Source organism: Anarhichas minor, unplaced genomic scaffold, assembly GCF_050575085.1.
Source record: "Anarhichas minor isolate MPS153535 unplaced genomic scaffold, ASM5057508v1 ptg000058l, whole genome shotgun sequence".
In the NCBI taxonomy this organism is placed as follows: Eukaryota; Metazoa; Chordata; class Actinopteri; order Perciformes; family Anarhichadidae; genus Anarhichas; species Anarhichas minor.
The window spans coordinates 8,181,692-8,207,181 of NW_027466504.1; the positions used below are offsets into that span (position 1 = coordinate 8,181,692).

Consider the following 25,490-nt stretch of genomic DNA (forward strand, 5'->3'; position numbering starts at 1 on the left):
TACAGCTTCAGAAATCATCATTAAGATCAACAACTTCTGCCAACAGAGTAAGTAAAGAAACTGAATGAAGAACACATAAAAAAAATGGATACACACGTTGAACAAGTCAAATTGTCTCAGATTTATTATTGATACAGTAATAAAGCATATTGCACAGGAAGTCCTGACCAACCTTGACAGTCCTCTCTGAAAACGGTGTCAAATATAAAATAAAAACAATAAGCATAGGGAGCCTGCACAGTTGTAAAACAAATCCAAATACACTCCATACTTTGTTCTCTTTTTTTTCTCCACGCATTCTTTGTTTATGAATTATTACAACCAGATACTATGAGCCCTAAATATAGAACACACTTCTCAGCATGAAATCAGTTTGGTCACGTACTTCTGTCTGCTCGCCAAATAATGACTGCTCACACAATAACTTTAGGAGTGTGCGCTCTAATTTAATGATGCCCTTCCGTTGACAGAAGCAGGGTTTTTTTTTTTTTTCTAGGTTGGCAAATACCGTCACCCTGCCGAGTTACTGTTTGCTGAAGCCTCCTCGCAAAGTCAAATGAGAAATAACAGCAGTTTAAAATCACTGCAATTTAAAACGCAACGGCAATATGTCTAAGGCTAAATCACCTCGTCATCAACAGCCTTACTTGAGTGACCATCACTGAGGAGATTTGTTGTACAGGTATTGTATTTTTGACCATAGTGTCCAGTCATCATTGTCACTTACTTAATATTTACTTCGTCACATTCCTGAAATGCTCTAGACTGTAAATACCATCACCGATAATCTTCACACACAACAAGGACCAAATAAAAATGACTTCTAGAAACGGTCTAGAAACAAAATGCAGACTTGTTTTCGGGCAGACGAACGTCTCAAACTCTGGAACTCTACGTAGGCAAAAAGCAGCATCGGCATGGCTCCTCTCTGTAAGGCCCGTCATGCCACGGTTTGGCTTTAGTGCAGTTATTTGGTGACTTCGACCTGCGTTTAAGATTGTTTACACTGCTTCACATGAAACACACAGATTTGTAAACATTTACCATGTAGGTCAGTGTTATCCAGTCCTGATGTTTGGGACCCGGAGCCCTGCGGGGTTTCATTTCTAGCCAGCTAATCAGAGCCCGATACAGATTCAGTTCTGAGTATCCGGCCGGACAGAAAACGCGGCCCCAGAGACCAGGACTGAACAGCATTGATGCAGCTCACAAGTGGGCGGTAACACAGTTCCTATTCACATCAAAACAAATAGGCAGTATAAATAAAACTCCTTTTGCCCGTGTATTCATCCTCACCAAGTCATTCATTTCAATGTCATGCCCTATTACTTATTATTATTACTTATAACATTCAAAGGATATGTTTGGTGATACTCTGTATTTTTCTAAATCCCTTAAAAAGACCAAAAGCAGCAATTGATCCAACAAGTATCGTCTGTGTTTTCAAAGCCTGAGACATCTCCCTCCACACACTTCAACTGTCGCCCTAAAACATATAAATGAGCCACAGCATTAGACCGGGAGACACGTTTCTTCATTATGAACATGGCCACTTTAGTTTGCTTTGAGTCGATCCTAAATACAACGTCCTGCTGCGGTACCTCGACTGAAAATACATCCTCAACAAAATGCTGTATTCACTCCTGTAAATGTGAACATTTGTTTTAGGGAAATGAATGAACCGTTCCGTTCAGTATGAACAAATGAGAGCCACGGACGGAGGTTCAGAAATGTTGAGACATTGTAGGTCTGTTTATGGGATTTGTTGACTTCCTCAAAACTATAGAATATCACCAACCTTATCATTTAACTAAAGTAAGTGGAGATAAAAGCTTTTTTTTTTTTTTTTAAAAGACCGCCACCTCCACCACTACTGTTTCCAAAGTTTTGTTCTAAAATGTGAGCTTAGAATAAAAACACACACCCTGAATAAACATCCCCAATTTGAGCTCTCCCAAGTCACTTTCCAGCTGTGTGGCGAGTGTGTATTCTAATAACAGCCCTTTATAACATCTGCTCAGGTTTAGCTTTGCTCGCACTCGAACACAAACACACACACACGTGCACACTTTCCTGTTATTTTCACCGCACCGCGAAGGAGCGGGGTCACGAGGAGAGTCCGATCGCTGCAGGATTGTCTGTAAGAGGAACAACTACACGGTGCATATTAGTGACCATCTCTGGAGCAGGGGGGGGGGGGGGGGGGGGGGGGCAGGGTCATGTGTAGACGGGACCACGTGCTCACACACATACACAGTATATATCTGCATCATGATTCCCCTCTACGTTTGGCACTGAAAAAAACAAAACTGCGAGGTAAAGGGGCAGGCGAGTCGCACTCTTCCAGCGACGCTACGACATTCCTTGGAAGAATACGACAGACGACCGCAAATACGGACGAAAAAAGGCTTCTTTTTTTTTCGGGGGGGGGGATGTCTAATGTGTGGGGAAAGTCTTATCAAAGACTCAATGACACACGCTATTGAGGGAGGTAGATGAACTTGATTGTTTTACAAGGCGGACAAACGGTTCGCTTCAGTCGCTCTGCAAATCACCTTTGAGACGCTTGAGAGCAGGAGGTTGCGATGAAGTCGGGTAAAAGGTGAGCATTGAAAGTCAGTCAAACAGAACCTTTCACAAGCGTAACACTACATACCCCAATACTCACGCTCCTTTGCATTTAACACCAAAGTAACAGGTTAGCCACGCTCCTCTCCACATTACTTGATTTTCTGCAAATGGCCGTGCTACTTTCCCATGGCTTCATGACCACGCTGGAGCTGCAAGACACACAAACTCGTGATTATCTCAGTCTCTTAAGAGCAAGAACACAGCGTTCACATTTGTCTTTTAGGGGAGATCGGGACGACATCCTCAACAAAGAGTTCACTTCTCAAGACCTTTGGCTGAAGTCCTTGTCTCTTCCTGTGCGTATGATTAGAAGTCTATGATTATCATAGGCTGATTGGATTTCTAGAGAGGCTAGAAAGAAGACAAAAAGGTGAACGGGTGTTAACAGTTTCTGTCACACATAACCAGCGTCTCGGGCGTTACAATATCCGTAGGCGCAAGAGCGCTCACGGCGTCCGAGGAAGTCGCGCGCGGGATATTTTGGTCGTCAACGAGTATTCATTTGAAGCGAACGTGGAAAACAAAATCCCGTACAGGTCCAAACTCTACAAAAACAGAAACAGTCCGTCGGTGCTCAGCTGAGTAGAAAGATAAAAGCTCGGTGTCCTGAAATAGAGCGAGCCGTCCTGGTTCTGCGTCACATTCAGCGGCGTCAGCCGTGGGAGGAGAAGATGGGCCTGCTGATGTTGCTGTTGGTGGTCATGGCTGCCAGTTCCCACCTAGAGCGAACAACAGCAAAGAATCAGAGGCAAGAATCTTATGTTACCTTCAGATATTGGGTCCAGAACAAAGAAAAACACAATACACTGTTGCCTATTAGGTCTGCTTTGTGTTCGCAATTATTAGTCCAGACTGTGGAGACAAAGAACAGGGATTTTGAACTGTTAGGATAGTTAGTGTGAGCTTTATTTTTTTTATTGGGGAACTGCTCAGATAGATGAGGTAGGACTCTGATTTCAGTCCTTTTCACTCTCTGACTTTTTATTGTTTGAAATGGCCAAGATGCTAAAAATCTACAAGAATGACAGTCAATCAAGCAACTGTGTGACATTTGCTCTCACCCTCTTACCCCCCCCCCCCCCCCGTAGGACTGAAGGGCTACGATGTGGACGAGGATGAGGGAAGGCCCCGCTGTAACACGAGAACCAGGAGCAGGGCCTGACAACAGGGTCTAGTGCTGACCTGCTGACAGGTCAGAGGTTGAGCTCCAGATTGTTATCACTGGCTCTGGTTTCACACTCACTCCCTCTCAATCGCTTTGTTCGTGTTTTTTGTGGTGCGCGTGTGTGTTTAAGAGGGGAGGTTGGCATTGGGAGCTGGAGATGCCAGCGAGGGGCAACGGGAGTTAACCAAAGTCTTGTGACCCCGCCGAAAAAAGCCACTCCGGGTTAGAAGCACAACTGCAAAGTGGGGAGTGTGCAAGGTGGCAGTGACGGGGCGAGAAAAATTAGACGCTAAGAGGAGTAATTAGTATCAAGTTCCAGGGGGTCCATGTGTTAAAAAAAATAAATAAAAAATATCACATTGGTGCAACTCCTCCACTTCAGATGTAGCTGCCTAGTGAGGATTCATTGAGGTTATTTGATAAATGGTTATATGCTTGAAATGGGTGAATATTATCCTCTATTATGTTCCATATTAGTGGTTAAAATAAAGGAGGTTGGCAGAGTTATTGCTGAAAACACACTTTGTATTTTGCCTTTATTTAAAATCGAGCTGTAACACAGTTAATACAGGTTCCCTACCCTGTGATTACATCGTCACAACGCTCAAACTTTTGAGTCTCTCTTGCAAGTGTCAATTATTTGCAAGCTGAGAGGGTAAAATGATCCATTATTAAATTATTATATAATTATGTTTCTTTTGGCAGCAATGTTTTCCTTATACTTATGCTGCACCTACAGGACTGGATCTTTACAAATCATTTTGTAAAGATCATTTCATACCTGCTAGCCACAGAGGCGGTTTTTTTTTTGCTTTTATTTATTCAGGATTTTACTGGATTCATAGAGAGCAAGCTCTTCTGTGGCTGTAAGTGTATGTATTCTCTTTGGAGAAGAAACAAAAATAAAATCTGGCAAAAATTTAATTTATTTTGAAGTCATATCTCAGATCTCCATGTTTATCACGACCTTAGAATCAGGGACTGGCCTTCTGGCTTACCGAGCCTTGTCCCGCTGTGCCGACGTGCTTTTTGGACAGTAACAACTGACCCAATGAACAAGTAGATAGGCCAAATGTTTTTCCTTAATCGATGGGCTCAATCCCATATTTAAACCTCTCCCCGTTTGGGCTGAGTGCCTTCATTAAACAGCGTATCTGGAGGTGCAGAGAAACTGCGGGCCAAAGGGGCCCATGCAGGCCCTTTAGTTGGTCTGGGTGTCCGAGGCTACAGCCCAGAATGTTCTAGGAACAGCCCCCGACTGCAGACCCTTTTAGTGACTTGCTGCTGAGAGTTAAGAGCGTCAGCGGCTCCTCTGGAAGCGTCTCTCTCTCCTCTCTTGCTGCACACAGGCAGGAGAGAGTTACTGTGGTTCCATGCACTGGCATAAGAAGGTCATTTTGTCGTCATGTAAGCCTCCATGAAGCCCGACAAAAAGGTTAATAAAACACAATCTTTTGGGGATTTTTCCAAAAGAAAAGGAAGTAGTAGAAACTTTTTTCCAAGCTGTAATATTACGATAATACATTGGTAATTTAATGAGAATAAAGCCATAATGGTTCAAGAAACAGTCTGCTGTAAGAAATAATGGTAATTTGTTGCATAAAGTTAATTTATGATGACATTTATTAATGACTATTCTGGACCGCAGTGCATCGTTGAAGCATATAAACTTGGTTCTATATATTTGGGGGCTATTAGTGCTATTAGTCGTAGGATGATACAATTACATAAACAAGTTGAATGTAGGGATTTGAAGTAAAGTTAGACAAAAGCCCGAGTAAAACGTACCACTGGTTGAATGAAGGATAATGAGCCGCAATTTGCCTCTTTGAAAAACAGCCTCATTATTGAGAGGGACAGAGTGGCGGCAACAATGACAAACCGCATGATCAACAATATGCCGATGCTACGAGCGAACAGCGCTAATGTTTGAGAAGAGGATGCTGGTCTGACCTGATATCATGTGGGAGTCCTGACTGCTCCAGACTGTATTGAATAACAGCCATTTTGCATAACGTCTTCAAATTAGGGCCTGAAAAGAAGAGAGAGTAATGAGTCACAGGCGTGTTTCTCCCAAAGCACAGAAAAGCAGCTGAAACAAACAACAGTGTTCATGAGGACTGTGTGAAATCACTCTTAGTGCACAAATCATCTTAGTATTACAAACTTCCGCTCAATTATGGTCCCCGTCATGGCTGCTCCACCATATGTCCAGTGATAAACAGTGTGCAGGCACACGCGACTGGCACGTAGAAGTGTGTGCCACAGGGGATGCCGCCGAGTACTGCCAGTCCCATACGGGTCTCTGTGTCCCTGTGGAAACCCACCTACACACGCTGGGACCTGACAGCATTGCAGGCTACCCCAGTGCAGGGAGGAAATGGCCATATTTGGTGGCGCAAGAGACGGAAGTATCCCGTGTGATAGCACGAAGCAGGGCCAAGGCCAGGCATACTAGGCCAGGTGAGAGATGAAGCAGTGGTGGAAGGAAGGTATTGGTTCTATTAAATGTGCTTTTTTTTAAACATTATTTAAAAAGGTGGAGGAAAATTAGAGATGCACCGATTGCAAATTTCTTGGTTGATTTCCGATTTTTTTTAAAGTCTGACATGCCAATTAAGATTTTATTTATTTTTAACTACATTTGATAGCAAGACTTTTTTTTTTTTTTTTTTTTTTAATTACCATCCTGTAAATATAATTTCAACCGTCCTAAAGTCAGTGTAAACTGTGAAAAAATATCTAAAATGTTATCTTTTTACTTTGTTATTATCATCTATATTGCTACAACAATACAACTGTATGTATTCAAGTTTCTCGCCAAAAAAATACATTTTACAAGATGACATTTGAACACATTTAGATCCGTTAGAAGCAGGACTGTGCTACGGAGAGACTCAGCAGACAGTGAGTGGGGAATGAACGACAAGATTAAAAAAAGTGTCTGATTAAGTTAGTTGTTCCAAACGTTTTGAGGTTGTTCCTCGACGCCTTATGTCGGACTTGCAGTTGTGACAAAGTGTGTGTGGCTGTGCCGACATAGAACTATCAATGTGACCGGCAAAAGAGCAGAAACAGATCGGCCGGTCACGGTTTCGAGCGGTGCATCTCTGCTGAAAAGACTTCCGTATTTACAATGGCAACCTGGGGTCGTGTGGGTATTTTTGAATCTAACTAAATATCAGCATCTGGAATATTACACACCTTCTTAAGCTAACAAGTGAGACATGGATAATACCAAGAATACTTACTGAAGTCTAAGATATACAGGTCTGAATGATCCATGAGGTTAAATTCGTCACCCATTCCTTGCTCTGGACAGGGGCTGTAAAGAGAATGAAAAAAAAGGTTGTTTTTAAACTTGCAAGTGGTCAAAGCTTCAAACCTCTCCAGGAGGACAACAATACCTCCTTAAACTTCCTGTCTGTTATCACGAGCATGAGCCCCACAGATTGCCAAGGTTGTATTTGCTGCTCGACTGTTGAAGGGGCCAACTTTATTGTTTCTTCCCTCAAGTCATTCCTAGAATTCCCAACAATTACTTACCAACAGACCCCCAGTTATTTAGCTTGTCATCCACCCTCTTGCCATCTTTCTTTCATCACTAGGGGTCATAATCAGGGAGCCACAGATTAATCCCAGTGCTGTTAACACAGCGCTCTGCTCTTCTTTTTTTTTTTAAATCATGGGCTGGCATGATTTAAGCCCACAGGAAGTGTCTCACTGCAGTGAGACGGCAGGCTGGCCCATGCTGATAATCTCCCAGACCTGTGCAGCCGTTGATATCACTGCACATCTGTTTCCTGCCACGGCTAAACACACACACACACACCTGTGACACACCTGGTGCACCACGGCTAAGAAAGCCGAGTGGTTTTACAACTCTCTTCATTCAACGCTTTGGCATCAATCAATTACTTGGAAGGATACCGTAGAAAAGCACAACGCAAAGTAACAGCCTGTGGGAGTCCAACTAACATCTTAAGGAAGATTTATTCCCACAGGCGGAAAGTATATTCCTGTAAATGTACTAGACGCACATCATTGCTTTGTATCCACAGCGCACCAGGAGACCTGTTCAGATTAGTGGATAGAAAAAGCACTTCACAATTTACACTACCCAGAGGACAGCTTCAGCCAGACAGGTGCATTCTGCAAGCAGTTTAGAGTCTATAAATATCCATCATGGAGAATAACTGAGGGATTTGGTTGCCAGGTTTGGTCCTTAAGAACAGCTTTGAAAGATGCTTTCTGCTACGCATGGACCGGCCAGTGACTGGCATGTGTCCAAACAAAGACCGTAGGACACCATTACAGTGCTGTTGGAGCAGAAACCGCTCGTTTTAAATTGCTTTGGATTACATGTATTATACCTCCCTTTTCCCTCAGTCTCTTTCTCTCTTTCACTTGCATTCTCGACCCACACCAGCGTCTCGCTGAACAGAAGATCTGTCGTCTCTCCTCCGCCCATCAATCTCTACTCCTCTTTCCCGCTGTCCTCTCCGTTGCGTCTCCCTTCGCTGCGTGTTCAGGATGTTGTAAGGGTTTTACGTTGCTAATCTTCCCTAAACAAACACTGTAGTGGCTTAAAGCAGCCAGGAGAGGTGCGGAGCACGAGCGCAGTCGTCCCAGGGGGCCAGCTGGGGAAGTCATTACGCCCCCCTGCCCCCCCAGGAGGTGATCCACCGGGGCTCGCAGCATGGGCCTTTATCAGAATACCCTCAACCACCCAAATGTCCTCTGTTATAAATTAGACCGTCTACTCCTGGACCTGTTCAGTACCGACTGTAACATCACTGGGGTGATTAAAATGGTAGTTTTCAATCAAATCAAAAGAACGAACACTAATAGGGACTTAGTTACAAAAAGCTGCAGCTGTACGACTACTGCTGCAATTGAGAGATTGCTACAAATGCCACATATGTATCAACCTTAAATAAACAATAAAACAATCACAGAAAAACATCTTATATAACCTGCGGGACAATGGTCAGAGACTTTCATGGTGGCATTGGACCATGGTCACAAATTGTTATCTTGTATGAATTTGGTTTTATATCTTGACCTCATACTGATTATTCCACTACCTATGCTCATAACTGCATAATATGTTTATTGGTTGCTTTGGCGCAATCTGTCTCCATAACGGAGGTAACGAAAAGTAGCGTCTCTATCTAAAGAGCACACTGCAGTAGCCGGCGACTACTGTGCAGGCTCACATGGAGAGAGGGTACGAGGCTCGGATGCTGACGCGTGAAAGGGTGCAGATAAGAGGGCAACATGAAAGATGAAGATTGCATCCCCCGGTACAAGGCTCTCTCTCTCTCGCATGCTCATGGATAACGTCGGCCTGGGTGTGAAATTTAGCAGAACATTAGGGAATGGTAATGCTTTATTGGTCGCCACAAAAGAGGAAGAGCCTGAAGGGGATCGTAGAGGAAAGGAAGAGCAGGGGTGCTAAGAGGTGTCCGATGGACTTGGCAGCAGTTGGAAGCGGGAAAGTCACAGTGTGCGACTTTATGTGGCCTCCTGGTGTTTGATGGGTCACTTTGTTACTCGATCAGCAAAGTATCGCTGTGTGTGAAAGCGCTCCTCCCCCTACGGCAGCGGTGGTTCCCAGTCTGAATGAGGCCCGAGTGATGCCGCTCCCCCACTAAAAAAAACACCGGTTTGCTATTTCAAACAACACTCAATGAGGGCGTCTAATCACCCAATTGCCAGTCCTCTCTAGCAGTGCACTGCCTGCCTCATTATATCCAAAGCTAGGTCTGAAAGCTGAAGAAGAAAGAGATACAATCCTAAAACTAATGAGGGGACGACGAAGAGCCTGGAAACTCCAAATGGTCTCAAGTGTCCAAGAATGTAATGGCCTACAAATTCTGTAAAAAAGGACTTTCAGAGACAGCAACAGTGCAAATTGAGTGACAAGAAAACGACCGAGCTTTGGAGAAAACTCCATCAGCAACACAAACACAGATGTAAACAACCTGTCTGGAAGCCGTCCCTTCGTAGGCATGTTTTCAGTGGCTTCATTGACCATATCCTCATTCTTGGAGTGATATGATCTGCATCCTTTTCCTTTCTCCGCTTCCTATTGAACTTTGGTCCTTCAGAACCATGCAGCTCACAGGAAACTCATCGCGCACTACAACTTCCTGCAGACCACCTTATCAGGACGGCCAGACACAAAATCTAATTATTTCAGTGAAACTTTGCTATCGAGTGAAAGCAACGGGGGAAACAGCAGTGATAGTACGGCCAACAACAACAACAAAAATAGACAGCAATTTTTAAATGACTTCCACATTAGTGGGCGACATTATTTAAATAGAAGATTGTGTCAAGACTGTTCTGGTGGTCTTGAATGTTGTAGGAGGAAAACACTCTAGCTGCACGCATAATGACACAGAGCAACTGTTACAAACTATTAAGTGATTTACTGCTCGTAGTCACAATTATTTGTAGCATGAATTATTTTGCCTACAGGATCCGATGGTGGGCGTTTACTAAACGCACGTCAGACCAATAGACCTGGTTATCACCAATTGATAGATTCCCGTCCATTTCTTTCGCCCTAATCTCGACTGTGTCCCCTCGTCTTACCGAGCTATCTGTGCCCCCTCCTGGGCAGTGGCTGGACAGTGGATTAAGACCTGTAGTTGCCCAGACATAAGCCCCATGCAGAGGGTGAGACACAAACTACCGCTGGCTCCCAGAGAGAGAGAGAGAGAGAGACGCCTGGCTTCAGATTAGACAAAGGAGATGCCAAGCCGCTAGCAAAGAATGCATCTCAAATTGCAGCCCCTGTGGACAAAATGCAGTTGGACTTGGCGGTGGTACTGGAGAGGAGAAACTGCTCCTGCAAATCTCAAGCAGACACAAATGTAGTTCCCTTTTATCAGGCCTGTAGACATGAGGAAGAGTACATTAAATAGTGTCTCGGGACCTTGAACACAGCTGGTTAATGTACGGGGGGGGAAAGCCTAAAGGGGTTGTCAAATGTTCCTCCATAGCTGGCAGATTCATTTTAGAGAATAAGCTACTTCCTGTCGAGCCCCAATCTTCACCTGCAGCTGAAGAGTAGCGTCAAGGTCAGCCAGATAAGAGGAGACGCTCACAATAGAAAATACTGACGACCATTCAGCAGCTACACACCATAGTTTTACTATTCCAACCTTTGTGTGTATTGCACACTGCAGATGTTTTACATCTCAACCACACTGTAGTATATTACTTTATACATTATTATTCAGGTATTTATTCATTACTTTATACATTACGTATTTAGAGCCAATACAAGCAAACAAAAGTGCAATATCTCAACTATCTTACTGCTTTTAAGTAACAGCAAATATATTTTTTCTTTTGTACTATATTGTGAACGGTTTGATATGTGTGAATGCACCGCCAGGATTGCCATTTCATTTTGTTGTACTAATAAAGGAATTTGATTGTATTTTGTCAGAGCAGCTCATTAGTGAACTGTAGCAGGGCCCGTGATTATCTTCTCATGTCCTGCTCTTTTATGGCTACAAGTGTTTCTTGTCATGTTGGTTGGATCATTCTCTGTCACCAACAAAAGCCTTCTAGTGTTTCAGAAAAATCTATTTCTCTGCCAAGAAAGGGTTGTTTTTGTTTAAACATGACTTGCCAACTGTGAATGAATATCCTACTATTCTGGTCTGCTTGTCAATTTTTTTAAATCTTTTATCTCCATAGCGTGGCATTGTTCCACAGAGGGTTTGTGATGACAGTAGTAAACCCCGAGGTAAACTACCACTATTTAGACATGTGAATTGATGTGGACAACAGCATCACAAAGCGTCGCCTATGCAGCCTGTTTATTTGAGCTGCTGTGCAACACTCAACCTGTGGCACCTTAATGTATACAGCCTGTTAGTGGGTTGAAGAGGGTTAAAATGCACATGAAATGCTATCATGAGCTTGTCTTTGAAGAGTAAATCACGGAGTTGCTGTGCTGCCCCGAGGTCCTGTCCCGACACGCGCGGGATGCCCCGTATCCTGCTGGGGTCACCTCCACTGTTTGACAGGTTTTATCTCGGGCCTACGAAGCGCACACACACACACACACACACGCGCGCAGACAATTAATAAAGGAAACTTCTGCAGGCTACCCTTTGACACTGAAGGCCAACAACAACATGTGTGTGTGGCATCATAATCTATGGTGTGTTGATAGGCGGGTTTCCATGGAGCCATGCTCCACCGTGGCAGACCTGAAGACACTATAGGGTGCAGAAGCAGCAGCCATAATGACATTTTATATTCAAGAATTACTGAAAATCAAAACAGAAAGGCGGGATTATTTGTGCAATGCCGGGGAAAGAAAAATAAAGTGTTTCAGAATTAGTTCTGCCTCGGTCCATTGTTGTGTTTAGTCTAACATTTGAACCGTCAGGTTCAACAATGATAACAAGCCACACTTTAACCGGCTGGACTATCATAACAGCAGACCTTTCAGTCATTGATAAGGTGCAAAATGCCCCTGTAGGTGATATCGAGGCACCAGGCTTCTGACCTTCCTGATCTGCTAAACTAACTCACTGGACTCTGCTGAAGCTCTACGGCTCAACGGCGTGCTGTTTGGAAACGAGCAGTTGAATTCCACACAGATTAAATATCACGGCGACATTCGGGTGGATTAAACAAGAGGTTTCGGGGTGGGATGTTTTGGCTACCAGTGAGATTACCTGCCATGTAGTCTCACCCTTGCTCAGAGCCACACATTCTCCCTACCTGAAAACTCAACAGAGGACCACTGACAGATAAAATCGGTTTGAATCTTACTTTGCTTTTAAGAAAACCCTCATTTTTGCATTTTCCACCCATATTTAACAGGTAACGATTCAAAACTAAACGAACATTAAGCAGAGGCCCAATAACTGAAGCATCTAAAGTTAGGAATGGCGTCAGCATGCTTTCCATCTTCACTAAATTTGCCAAGCGACTGTGCATATTGTGTGTGTGTGTGTGTGTGTGTGTGTGTGGGTGTGTGTGTGTGTGTGTGCATACTGCCAAATGGAACACACGCGTTCAGGCTGGCAGAGCAAAGCAACCGTGTGCGTCTGACGTCAGCTCAACGAGAGGAGCCGTGAGTCATTAAGTCACGTGAACGCATCCAGACACGAGATACAAAACACACATAAATGGCACACTACACCGGAAGTAGGAAATCTCAACGGTGACATACAAGTTGACTGAAATTCTGATCCAGGGATAGTGAATCACAGGGCATTGTGGTACTTTAGGGCCGTAAAAATCCTACCAGTTTCTCGTTTTGGGAAGATGCCGAAAAACACACATTGGGGGAAACACCCATTTTAGATGAGGACTTGGTTTCTTATGTCATTGGATTACATAAGCGTCAGAGACGAGGGTACCAGCTACCGTCAGCCCAACAACCGCCAATATATTCGCACAGGTGTGTGTGTGCAGCACTATAACTGATCCCCCTCCCAGCCGTAGTTTCAGCTGGGAGATCCGCTGATCGAGCGGCAGAGCATCATAAAAACACATTTCATTAAAACCCAACAGAAATAAAGTAGAACCAAAATTGCTTGGTTAGTCTTTCCAGAAATAACCAACTCTGGTTTGGTCGAAATAAACCATTCATTTATCGGCTTAGATGCGAAAATGTGCCAGAAAAAGAAGAAAATAAGCAGCGATGTACTCATCCAATTGCCCAACGTAATCACAGACCTTATCTGGGTCTGCCGAAGCACAGTGATGACATCAAAGACACTTATTCATAGAACAAGCCCACTTTGGCATTGTTAGACCTAAACTGACAGCCACTGGTCTCTGCTACTCACAGTGAAAGGCAATTAAAACCCCTTTGAAGAACTCTCATTATCAGCAGTCCACATAAAAGGTGCTGAAGGGCTAAAAAGGGCACAAAATCTCAATTCTGCAAACCACTGGGATATTTTCCATTTCAACATTTACCAAACGACAAAAAGGCAAATCCTTCAATCACAGAGCAGCAATGGAACACAAAGAGGTGATTTAAATCAGTCGTGTCACAGCAAAAAATATATCAGAATAACATAATGGAATGAATACACGTGGCTATGTGTCCAAGTAGTTCAAGGGCCAGTGCCAGATTCCCCTTCGCAGATTCCAAGCTGTCTGCTCCCAGCATGCCAATCTGTCATGTCCTTGTTCATATCCTGCCCCTCATAGGATGCCCTGTTCCCGAGCTTAAAATGCATCCAGATTTAGCCCGACCTGGGCTTGTCGTAAGCAATTACACACGGAGTGTGACGAATGCCAACAATGACAACATACTCTCAGCAGGAGATCCGTAATCTCTGTGGCAACTCAATTTTAGCAGCGTTCAATTCCTCAGGAGGTTGGGGGGGGGAAAGCAGATGCGCGTGGGGTTTAACAGAGTGCGCTGCTCTTTGCCTGTGTGCGTATAGGTGAAGGTCAGTGCAGGTGGAGTTAGTCATGCACGGGGGGCGTCCTTCGCGGGGCAGTGAGCAGGTCTCAGTAAATGAGTGTAGCAGAGGCGCTGGGGGTGTATCAAATTGCACCCTGTGAGAAAGAATGCTCCCTAAGGTCATAAATCAGAGATGGGGCAGAATTTCGCGCCTTTCTGCAGCTCAGCAGGCCTGTTTACACTGACGTAAGTGGCACTCAATAGACTGCCACTAATGCCCAGTCCGTCATTCACACACGCGAACTCGTGCAAGTGTGTACTGAAAAACATACTTACAGAACAAAGAATATAATGCACTTTATCCAATTTAACAGTGCCAAAAAAAGAGAAATCCAATGTAAACATCATAAAGGTTCATTCAACCTAAATCCAAGCATCTTCTAATACTAAACACTGGAAGGTTGCACTCATAGCCTCCTGGTTCGCACCAGTCTCTTTTTATTCATTAGAGTCTATATCCCGTCGTTGATGTTGTGTTAACACACCTCAGTGTTATGTCCAGTCCAAAGTGTACCCCCCCCCCCCCCCTTTGAAAGCAGAGGGCTCTCGGACTTAATAGCTTTAGTGTCCTTCACTAAAGTAATAAATTATGCCTGAACAAATTCCTGCAGGTAAAATAAATATCATAAACTGGAAAAAAAAAAGTATCAACAGAAGGGTTCTGTTTTGGATCAATACGAAAGGACAACTAACGCAGGAAAACAAAGTGTGGACCATAAATTTGAACACAATTTCCTCGGCAGACCTTTCCCGAAACGAGAAGCCCCACAAGAAAACACAAGCAAGGTGTCCGGCGAATAATTCATGAGGGCACGTGCGAGCATTTGTCAGTTGCACTGAGACAGACGCCGATAACTTTTTAAATGTCCTCGTGTTATCGGGTCATGTAAAGATAAACACAGGAGACACAGCAATTGGCTGGTTATTAACGTATTGTTTACACTAAATTAGAGGGGTGTATTGAAAAAAATACTTGCTTAGTCAAATCGGAAATCGAAACACAAAGTGAATGTTAACTTCTTGGCACAGAGAAGAAAGAAAACACATGAGTGTGATGAGAAGCTGCTTGGAGTCTGTTTGTGTGTCTTAGGTTGTGTGTGCGCGTGCTTATGGGAGTTCCTGTGTGTAAGAGGCTTAGCTGCACTCGTGTAAACAACAAACGTGCACCGCTGGTCAAGAGAACCTGTGTGGCCGACTTGCTTCGAGCCTGCGAGGATCACGCTCCAATTTGTACAGTAACAGGAAACATCTCGGCAGACTTAGAACAACTGAGCAACCTACTTTACAAGTAACACAAACAAACCAAGGTTCTACCTTTATAAAGATACTTTGTGTGCATTCATGAATACATGTTAACAGCTTCAAAGTTGCATTAGCCTCTAAAAAACAACAACCCTGATCCTTTGAAACAGGATGTTGGAGATACTGCGTTTGATTTCTTCCTCTACTCAGCCAGCACCGTCCATCATTCCAGTGGCACCAAAGACACGATCCGCTCACAACAGGAAGTCATGACTCCGTAAAACCCCTCCTGGACTAATCTTGGCGAGAAACCAAACAATTCATAACAATCTTTAAATAACAGGCGTCTTCTAAAGCTCTTGTATAAACTTTTTTTTTTTTAAAGTTTCATATCAATAACTTTGCTGACTTTTGATTGCTTCTGTTTACAAGCAGCAGATTAGTTTATTTTTTTTAATTGAAATGACTAATTCTAATATGAAAGGTAGCCTTTAAAAACAGATCTGCTGGAGTGCAGTAAGAATGGCAGCTTTGCACTAACGCTGCTGCATAACGGATGAATCAAGATTACACTTGTGTATTACGGTGTGCTCCCCGATGATGCGGAGGCCAATGGAGCAGTAGAAAAAGCGAACCCAGCAGCAGCCAGAGGCCTTTAGGACTCGAGGGCCTGTAGACGTAGTGGGGCTGAGAGGACTCTTATCCACAGCCTCCCGATCCCCACTATCAGGTTATCCCAGCGGGGTTTGCCTGATAACGCAGCCTTGCCTGATAACAGTAGCTCAGGTCCCGGACTACTCTGGACCATGTTAATGCCGTTAGCTACCTCATTACTCCACTGGCTACTGGCCTATCACAAGCCCGTCGCCAGCCCAGTGGCACCTTACCAGCTACGAACCCCCGGCAATCACTGCCGTCTTACGGCCAACAAGGGAATCATCACAGGCTGCCGTCTGCAGGAGCCAGAGCCTCCATTTGGCATATTGAACAAGAGAGGAAAGTTTTTGTTGTGCTTGTTTATTGAGAGCTTGTGCTTCACACAGATTAGGATGACAAACAACGAAGAGGCAAGATAGTCAGAGATAGTCTTTAATAGAACAACCCCTTCACCTTGATTAAATGTCTTTGCACATCTTTGAAAATAGCCTGCCGCTGAAAAACTAGTAGCTTGGCGTTTAATATGCCGGCTCCAGTGTCTATATCATTTCTCAGAATCTGGCATTTTCTATGATGCAGTGAGAGTGTGAATCCATGCAAAACATCTGGCAAAGAGCACCGTCATGGCCAGAGGTCTGGCCGGCAAGTATGTAGTCAAACAAGTCAGGGTTAGCAGAAGAAGTTGCAGATTCCAAAGTCGGAGCTTGGATGCTAATAGAAATGCTGTGCCACCTTTAGAACTGGTTGGACACATTAGTATTGCTCCTACAGTCATTTATTGCAGCTTTGCAACACTAGTTTTGAGGTATAACCAGCAGTTATGTTTTCCTAAAGCATACAAAATGTTTTTAATGAGGATAAATGTCTTCCTGGATGCATCAACAACAAGCTAAAGTTTGCAATAAAGACCCTGTTGTTAACTGTGATACACCATCGGTTGTCTTTAAGTTGACATGCATCCAAACTTGATATCTGATCATTTTCTACACAAGACTTGTGCAACCGAGGAGCTGAAAGTAGACGACACGTAACGAGTGGTGTCGGCCACATTCATCATTTAGCTGAGAGGCACTGCTCTCTTTATGAGAAAACAATGGCTCAGCTGGCACACAGCGCTTTATTATCCCGTGTTGTCAGCTTAAGCTTTTAGTAAGCACTGCTCTTTGGGAAATGGATACAGACCGACCAGAAAAGAATATGAATATATTTGAACACTGAACAATTCAACAGAGGGATCTATGATTGCTAATCCAAATTATAATTGTTTCCCCCTACACGTCTTTACATGCGTATATATAAATATACTGCAGTATGTGTGAGTGTGTATGTGCATGCAGGCCTGCAAACTTTGTGTTTTACTCTTGCTTCTTTTTAATACATTGCTAAATGTATTAAAAAACAGGGCACATTAAATTAACTGTTTTCCCGCTACATGTAAATATATTCATATTCTTAAGTTAAAAAAATATATACAACTCTTGGTATATTTTTTAAATAACTAATGCATCATTTAATAAAGAATAAAAAACGACCAAATAACCTAACAGAGAAAATATTTGGGAGCATCCTTCCTCACAGAGTAATTATAAACCCTTTAGATACAAAACTAGTCTGTGTGTGTGTGTGTGTGTGTGTGTGTGTGTGTGTGTGTGTGTGTGTGTGTGTCATCTTTACAGTGTAGAGAAAAATGACAGTTCAAGTAGTAATATGTTGTGCCTCACCTGGTTCCTCCAAAGAGGATGATTCGATCTCCAACCATACAACAGCACTGCCGTCTCCGCGGACACGGGCCTTTCCCCTTCGGCTCTACCTTCGTCCAGGAAAAGGCTTCTATAGTGTGTACACACAACACAGGAGTAGAGTTGAGTTGACAATATTTAGACATAATGATGGGAAAAGAAGACTGAATAAAGAGGGAAGACTCTCAGTAACTTTAAATTACAGCCTTGCCTTAAATAGCTTAAAAGAGGGTTGCGGTGTGGGTGACATCGTAGCACGTCAAAGTTACATAAACCTACTAGTGCTTCCTTTATTGCCTGCAGTTCATTCAGCTTCCTGCTATATTTAACCACAAACACAAGGCCCAGGGGTGAGGGGATGAAAAGGAGCGATTAAAGCGAGAACACAAAACCTAACATTCACTTGAACAGAAAACTTTAGGTTTCAGAAATAGAAGCTAATCCTCTCTTCTGCTCGGCAGAAGTGCAACACGAGTGACGATGTTGGAGCTCTCCCCGTTGCTCCATATAAGGATGAAATGTGATAAGTCTCTCACTCTCAGAGCCAACAGCATCATTGCATCTCTATAGCAACAGGCCATTCAGACTTTGTTGAATAATTAGGATTATAACTGAGGTGCTGCCATCTAGTGGACTGCAAAGCACAGCTTTACATTGTTTACAGCAAATCACCCAGTTTCACCATCGATCACACACAGACAGTGTGACAACAGCTGTGTCAAGAATGCTCTTTCAAGGTCTCTATTTCGGAAAACAATTTGAGAATCAATCTGCAGACAGGGACTGATTTATTGTCCGTTTTTAATCTGTGTGTGTCTGGCAAAAAAAAGGGCCATGTGTGTTTCTCATTCGGCAGAGTGAAAAGGGAGCAGCCAGCCACTATCGGACTGACAATGATGCAATGAGGGAGGAGAGCATTGTCTACATGAGTCTCTACAGATGATGGAGGAGGAGGAGGGAAGTGGGCCAACACGAGATGGCACCTCCGGCGCTACATTTCCTCTACAGAGGTAAACAGTCATCAATGCAGGTAGATCAAAACTAATTTATTATGCACGAAGCAGAGAAACACAAGTAACAGCAACGTGACACGTTTTCCCAGTCGGACATAAAAATGGTGAATCACCTGGATTGAATTTCCAGAGGTCGTTGAAGTGCCGGTCCAGACGGGCGTTGTATCCTCCAAATATATACAGCTCCCCGTTGTAGGAAACTAAACACAGGAAGGAAAACAACACAAAATTACCAGTTTATATTGTCCATCATGCAGGTCAAGACATTTGCAGGAAATGAACCATGTGCATCAGTTCAATTAGTGGGGTTTGTTTAATCAATGTGGGGGAAACAGGCAATCTTGTCCTAAATGAATGAAAATGAACTATGAATACTGTTTATATTCTCACTACAAAAACAATCTAAAAAAACTAATCATGCTTGAGAAAGGTCACACAGGGAAATGATTGCAGTTTACACACACATGAATCATCACAAAAATAAATTAGAAAAATTTGATTCCATAACTTCTTCCTCTTGAAAACATGATAAGTGTCAGTTCATCAGCCTCGCTAAGAGAAAAGGATGAGATGTTTCCTAATAACCAGAGTTTATTCTGAAATGTTGAGCTATTGTGACCCACAGTTCTCATCTCATTGAGAGGACAGAATAAAAGTAATTTAGGATACTGGTCTACCGAAATACAATACAAGCATTTAAAAGAGCTTCACAAATCATGGATCTGTTCACCATATTGATTTGATGTGTGTGTGTGTGTGTGTTTGTCTTACAGGCTGAATGGCTCCTGCGTCCATCTGGCAATGGCTGTGTTGAAGGCGTGCTCAGCCAGCAGTTGGTCTGTGTATCGAACACTTTGATCTTGTTGCAGTAGATCTCGTTGTTGGAGTGGAAGGGACCGAAGCGGTCCGCCCGCCCTCCAAACACAAACATCTTTGTCCCGATGATGGTGGCCGAGTGGAAGTCCCTCCAGCGCGCCGGAGTGCCCTGTGAAGAGAAGATGAAGTGTGACTGTTATACTTTTACACTCCATCAAAGGTTTCAGTAGCGCAACAGACCATAAAGCAGTCGGCTCAGGACCGACCTCATAAACTTAGTTTTAGTTTAAAACTCTCCGATGTCTCAGAACTTCCAAAGCTCATCATCATGACCCTGGGTGTAAAGCTCTATTGTCACACTGGCAAGAGGTGAGGCTCAGTGAGCAAGCAGCTGTAGGTAAACTGCGCCATCTAGTGGAATAGGTCACACAACTACACAGCCACTCGAAATCAAAAACACTTTTCAGGAACCGCCAGCCTTTAAAAAAAAAAAAATGATGTACAGGAATAAAGACATTGTATGAAGATTAGTGGGGAACACTGATCTCAGAATAGTGATGCGGTTGTTACCGTCACTGGTTCCAAGAGAACTATGAATATAAAAGTGGCAAAAGTGAAACGCGATCTGTTTCCAGGGTATGAAACAGCCTAAGCCTCTACTCCCTATGCATTTAGCTGGCCTGTAGCCACGATGAAGCCTTTCCAGAACGGGCTGCCATTGTTTTCCACAAATGCTACGCAGGCCAGCAGGAGGCTCTTTAACTCGTTTTACAAACGGAGTAGTGGGAGAGAAAGAAAACCGGAAAACAAACAGATTATACAAATAATGTTGAAAACGAAAAATGGCCAGCTTAATAAAACTAATTGTAATAATTCACGCTGTGCTGATCAAGGAAAAATAAGACTATTGAGGATACCAGACTTATTGAACATTTTAAATGAGTGAAATAAAGTTATTTAGTATTAAGAAGAGACCACTTTCTTTTTTGAGAAAAAGCATCAGCAGGTTGTTTCATTTACCAAAAGGAATGCAAAGCAAATGTATTATTCAGTCACATGCACAACTAAATCTGTAATCTCCTTGATGACGAAATGTTATCAGTTAGGAACTAAAACTAGGCCCCTGTGTCTACGTCTAACGTATACTTAAGAAGAGTTCATCATGTGACCAAACCGACTCCATACAAACACAAATGGCATTTCCCAAAAGGGGAGTGTATATAATCCTCTGTGAGGCTTTCTGTACTTGGCCACCTACCAGGGAGCTGCATTACATTTCAGTGCCTTTGTATCCAGCCAATCTGACCACCGAGTGCCTGTGTAGCAGTACTGCCAACCCCCGTAATGACCGATGGTTTGTTGATTTCAAACAGTGCTCTGAATGTAACCGAGTATGTTGCCAGTCCATTCTATCGGGTTTCTTGGAGTGAGTGCTCTGTGCTCCTCTTTCTTTGGGCTTGAATATTCAACGAAATTCTCTTTACAGGAAGAACAAAAAAAAAAAAAAGTTTTTTTTTAAGGGATTAACAACTGGTGGTTTTAACTCACTCTGGCATTAATTAATGACCAAACCATGGCGATGGTGTCCAGCTTGTGGATGTCATTGGAGAAGCAGTCGGCCTAAGAAACAGCAGAGGAGATTAATTGAATGATGTCTTGATGTTCAGAGAGCGAGTCCCAACAGTGAAGAGTGACGAAGACTCACCAGCTGCTCGTATCCTCCAAATATATACATTGCCTTCCCCAGGACGCAGGAGGAGTGGCCGTCCCTCGCCCCTGGGACAGTCCCCGAAATCTTGGGCGTGAACCATCTGTGGGTGTCTGTGAAGCAGGAACACTTCATATCAACTCTTAGCACCCAACCTCTAATCTCACGGACAAAATGCTTGAGTCATGTGCACAGCTCCCTGGTGTAAAAAAAAAACGTTTTCTCGCCCTGATGCTATCACGAGGTTAGCATCGAACAGGTGCTGCTCAAAAGGGCAAACGCAGCCTCAAGCTATCACTTAACGGTGCGAGTTAGATGCAGGTCCACTTACTGACGTCGAAGGCATAAAGCACGTTGCAGGCCCCCTCTGTGTCGTTACGACCCCCCCAGAGGTAGATGGTGTCATCCAGCAGCACAGCGGTGTGGCCATAACGCATATATGGCACTTCACGGACACGTTCGTGTCCTCCTCCGAGCCTCACCGGAGGCAACTTCATCCAGCGCAGAGACACTGAAGTACCAAACAACAGTTGGAAAATAATTTGTTGAATTGTATTTTGTTTTATGTTTGTGGATGTTTTATAAATGACAACCTTAAAGTGCAGGAACATTTTGCCCGAAGGAATTATAAGAAAATATAATTATAAATCAAGACGTAAATGTCACTTTAATCACATGCTGCAGTATAATAGTCATTTTCAGATAGCCATGTTCAAGATACATTTTTAAAAGATTTAAAAAAGTAAAGCAGTAATAATAATTAGGAAATCATTTGGGACATGCATATGCAAGATATTTACTTTTGAAGCTAAGATATAGGTCAGCATTGATATTTCACGAAGCTCTTCCAGCTGTTTGAAATACCAGTGTTCATTAAACCTTCTGTATAGTATGACAAGACGTAACATAGTGTGAAACATCAGCTTGACATCCAAAACTGCATATTTCACAGATAACTTGTTACTTATTTTGAGAGTCTCAAAACGGAAAGTGAAAAGTAAAATATCTTCAAATATAGAAAAAGGAGGAAAAAAAAAAAAATCAAAAGGACTTCAGCAGACAGCCGGCTCCGCTGTAAAATAGACTTCAAAGAGGAGATAAAATACTGAACAATGGCTACGGTGGTGTCGTTTCTATTTCAATCAGCCAGAGGCATCTTCATCAAGGTTTATTTTTTTATGGTACAGCATCGGCAAGTAGGCTCAAGCTACTTTTGGAAGTAGTAAAACCCTAAAGCAGGTGGCTGACCACACAGAGGAAAACATGTATATAAAATGTGTTACGAATAAGAAAAGGGAGCAAGTTTTATAAAAGTTAGAGCGGCACATTTAAGGAAAACACCTGTGTTTGTGAGGTGGCAACGGAAAAAAACAGTCAACACAAACGTTCACAAACCGCACTGGAAAGCTTAGAGTCTCAATGCCAGCTGTACTGAGTTACCGTTAAAAGTGGTGAAGGTTCAACACTTTCATTCTTACTTCATAAATTGACAAATATGACAAATATGTTCCTGCGTCATTACAGTTAGAACAGAGGGCATAAAAGCAAAATGCCTTTTCACCTACTGAGCATACAAATGGAAAACAAAAGCAGATAAGACCATTTTATAAAAATACGTAAACTGGGGTTCTCGTGTGGTCCTGATGAACACCCTTCCATTAACAAGTCAGAGTGCTCTTGGGACCTGCAAATTGTATTTACTGATGTTGTCCCACAATATTTGCACTCACTGTCAATAAAAACAAAAGATGATTTTAAGATTTCATCTGTCACATTTTCCAAAATACCCACAACCATTGGGAACCCCCTAAATCAATGCACCACCACCTACCTGTGTTGAAGACATGCACATCAATCTGACGGAGGGTCTCGTAGTCCTCTCCGGAGCAGTAGCCCCCAAAGGAGTACACCTTGTGCCCCACTGCCACAGCAGCATGGTTGACTCTCCGCGGCCCTCCTTCTAAGTGCACCGACCAGCGCAACATTCCACGCACGAGCACCTCTGTGACTGCGAGTCCTCAGACCATCACTTTGTCACTCGCCTGGATCCCATCAAGCCAACGCCGTCGAAACCTGTGACGCACAACAACAAGAGGAGGCACTCTGCTTAGGAGAACGGTGGGGCAACTTGAGGAGAACACAAAGGGCAACTGTTTGTCCTCTTGGGTTGCTCAGCTCTGGTGCTGCTGCTGACAGGCTCCCAAGCCCCTGTATTATCTAAGCTGGGAGGGTATTTTAAGAAGTGATTAGACCTACACCTACCACTCCTCTTTCTTTCTGCTCACTCTCATCCTCGTAACCTCCCACTGCACTAAAAAAAAGTTTTAAAAATAGAATCGCATGAATATTATACACCCCTTTTGGGCTATACCGTATCAATATCATTACACTCAAATGGCTTCAGTTATCTTTTGATATTAGTGAGGTCCTATTAAGTTACTGAGAGTTTTATAAAGTAAGATTTGTTTCTAGCCTATAGAAAAGAGAGCAACGGCGAAACTGTCACTTGGCTATCTGGGCAGTCATGCAAATCAAAAATATTTGATGAAAACTAAAAAGGCACCAACAGAAAGCACGTGTCTGCAGTTCAATGGCAGTTTATAATTCAATATTACTGCAGGACAGTTTACAACTCTGTACAACAAAACAAACAAAAAAAGTCTAAACTAACGGGCAAATATTGACTCACTACCTGCATGTTTTGCAGGAGGCGAGTGAACCCGTTTCCTTCTTAACCTTATGTGCCCCCCCCCCCAGTCTTATTCCGTCTCAATGACTCACTTACTCGCTGACCTCCAACCTTTACTTGCTCTTATAAATAAACCCCCAGAAGACCGTTCAACATAACACGTGGAGCAACGCAGGCGAGATCTTGTCAACAGGCAGGTTTTAGTGGAGTAATGGTTTTGTCGTAATTCTTTGAGAGCATACTGTGAAAGCTGCCATGTAAACTCAAGACCCCCCCCCATGGATTCAAGAGACTTCTCAAAACACATACACAGTTACAACGTGAAGGCAACACTGCCGCACCTTTAATGCAGTAACCCAGTTCCCAGCTGTTTTTTCCTGCCTACATTAAACAGCAGTTCTTTGTCACGTAACGTTAGATTTTGAGAAGACGTGCATGTTTGGGAGGGAACCACCTGAACAGGATACTGTTGATATCACGACTAGCCATGGCACTGTCAACTTGACCACAGTAGCTTAGTAGTCAGTAAGACTCTGTTAACTCACAGCAACATCAGTGTGTACTGCTGCACAGGGCTGGGTTGGTCATGTACATTGTGGACGCACAGATGGTTGTTTGATGAAGCTAATCTAGACCCGGTGACATTGAGCTTTAACACGGTTACCACAGTCCAGTCAACGCCTCGTACACTTGCTAGCTGACGTTAGCTGTGAGACAGGAGCGACAGCCTGGGTCGCTTGTCTCACAACATCAACTTTAACAACAACCATGTAACGCTAGTAGCGTTCATGTATCCAGCTCTTTGATGACTACCGCTTACTGTGCAGGAGGAAAAGCAGCTGCTAGCTGGGCTAATGCTAACATGTAGTAGCTACCTGATGTAGCTGTTAGCTAGTTAGCTAACGTGAGCTGAATAAAAAACGGCCTGCGAGAGTTACCGCACCGGCGTTTGTTTCCAACCCTGACAAAGTTACGAACTGGTTAGCTAACAGACAGTATTATCAAAATTGGAAAGTGAGTTAGATACCTTCAGGTCGAGTCGGTTGTGGTTAACTGGTGTGTAGTAAAAAGCAGTGCTATCCACCGGGAGCCACTACCGACTCCCTCGTGACGTATTGGCGAGCGAGAAGCGTCCGCTAGCGCCCTCTGTCGGCTGTTTTCAGTCTCCACAACATCCTTATTCACTCTGTCAGACCCTTGTATGTGAACTTCGTGGGGGGGTTAACCAAAACTACCGTTTACTCTTAATACTAGGTCAGTATTCATGTTATACAATTTTAAGAAAGATGTATTAATTAGTTCTTAAAGCAGGGCCCACACAGCTGCTTCGATTTCAGGGTCCTGGTATTGTACATGCTGGCTCACTGT

The 25,490-nt window shown here is 43.4% G+C and overlaps 1 protein-coding gene across 1 annotated transcript; it reads right to left on the reverse strand.

Annotated features, from left to right (window-relative positions):
• Positions 1–106: 106 nt before the first annotated feature.
• On the reverse strand, positions 107–25,274 carry klhdc3 (kelch domain containing 3). Its single transcript, XM_076077419.1, has 11 exons — positions 25,150–25,274; positions 23,265–23,506; positions 21,765–21,944; positions 21,431–21,546; positions 21,274–21,345; positions 19,681–19,894; positions 19,023–19,109; positions 17,879–17,987; positions 7,048–7,121; positions 5,750–5,828; positions 107–3,350 (listed from the first exon to the last, which is right to left on the reverse strand). Exons 2-11 carry the CDS (start codon positions 23,416–23,418, stop codon positions 3,284–3,286), a joined length of 1,152 nt encoding a protein of 383 aa, XP_075933534.1. The 5' UTR covers positions 23,419–23,506; positions 25,150–25,274; the 3' UTR covers positions 107–3,283.
• Positions 25,275–25,490: the final 216 nt, after the last annotated feature.

Bases quoted from the DNA above. Each gene is read 5' to 3' on its own strand.
- klhdc3 (XM_076077419.1), bottom strand. From the start codon at position 23,418: ATGTTGCGCTGGTCGGTGCACTTAGAAGGAGGGCCGCGGAGAGTCAAC. The intron at 21,547-21,764 runs GTAAGTGGACCT...CCTGCTTCACAG, and splicing joins GCTTTATGCCTTCGACGTCA to ACACCCACAGATGGTTCACG. The intron at 7,122-17,878 runs GTGAGGCACAAC...TTCTCTTTACAG, and splicing joins ATCCTCTTTGGAGGAACCAG to CCCCTGTCCAGAGCAAGGAA.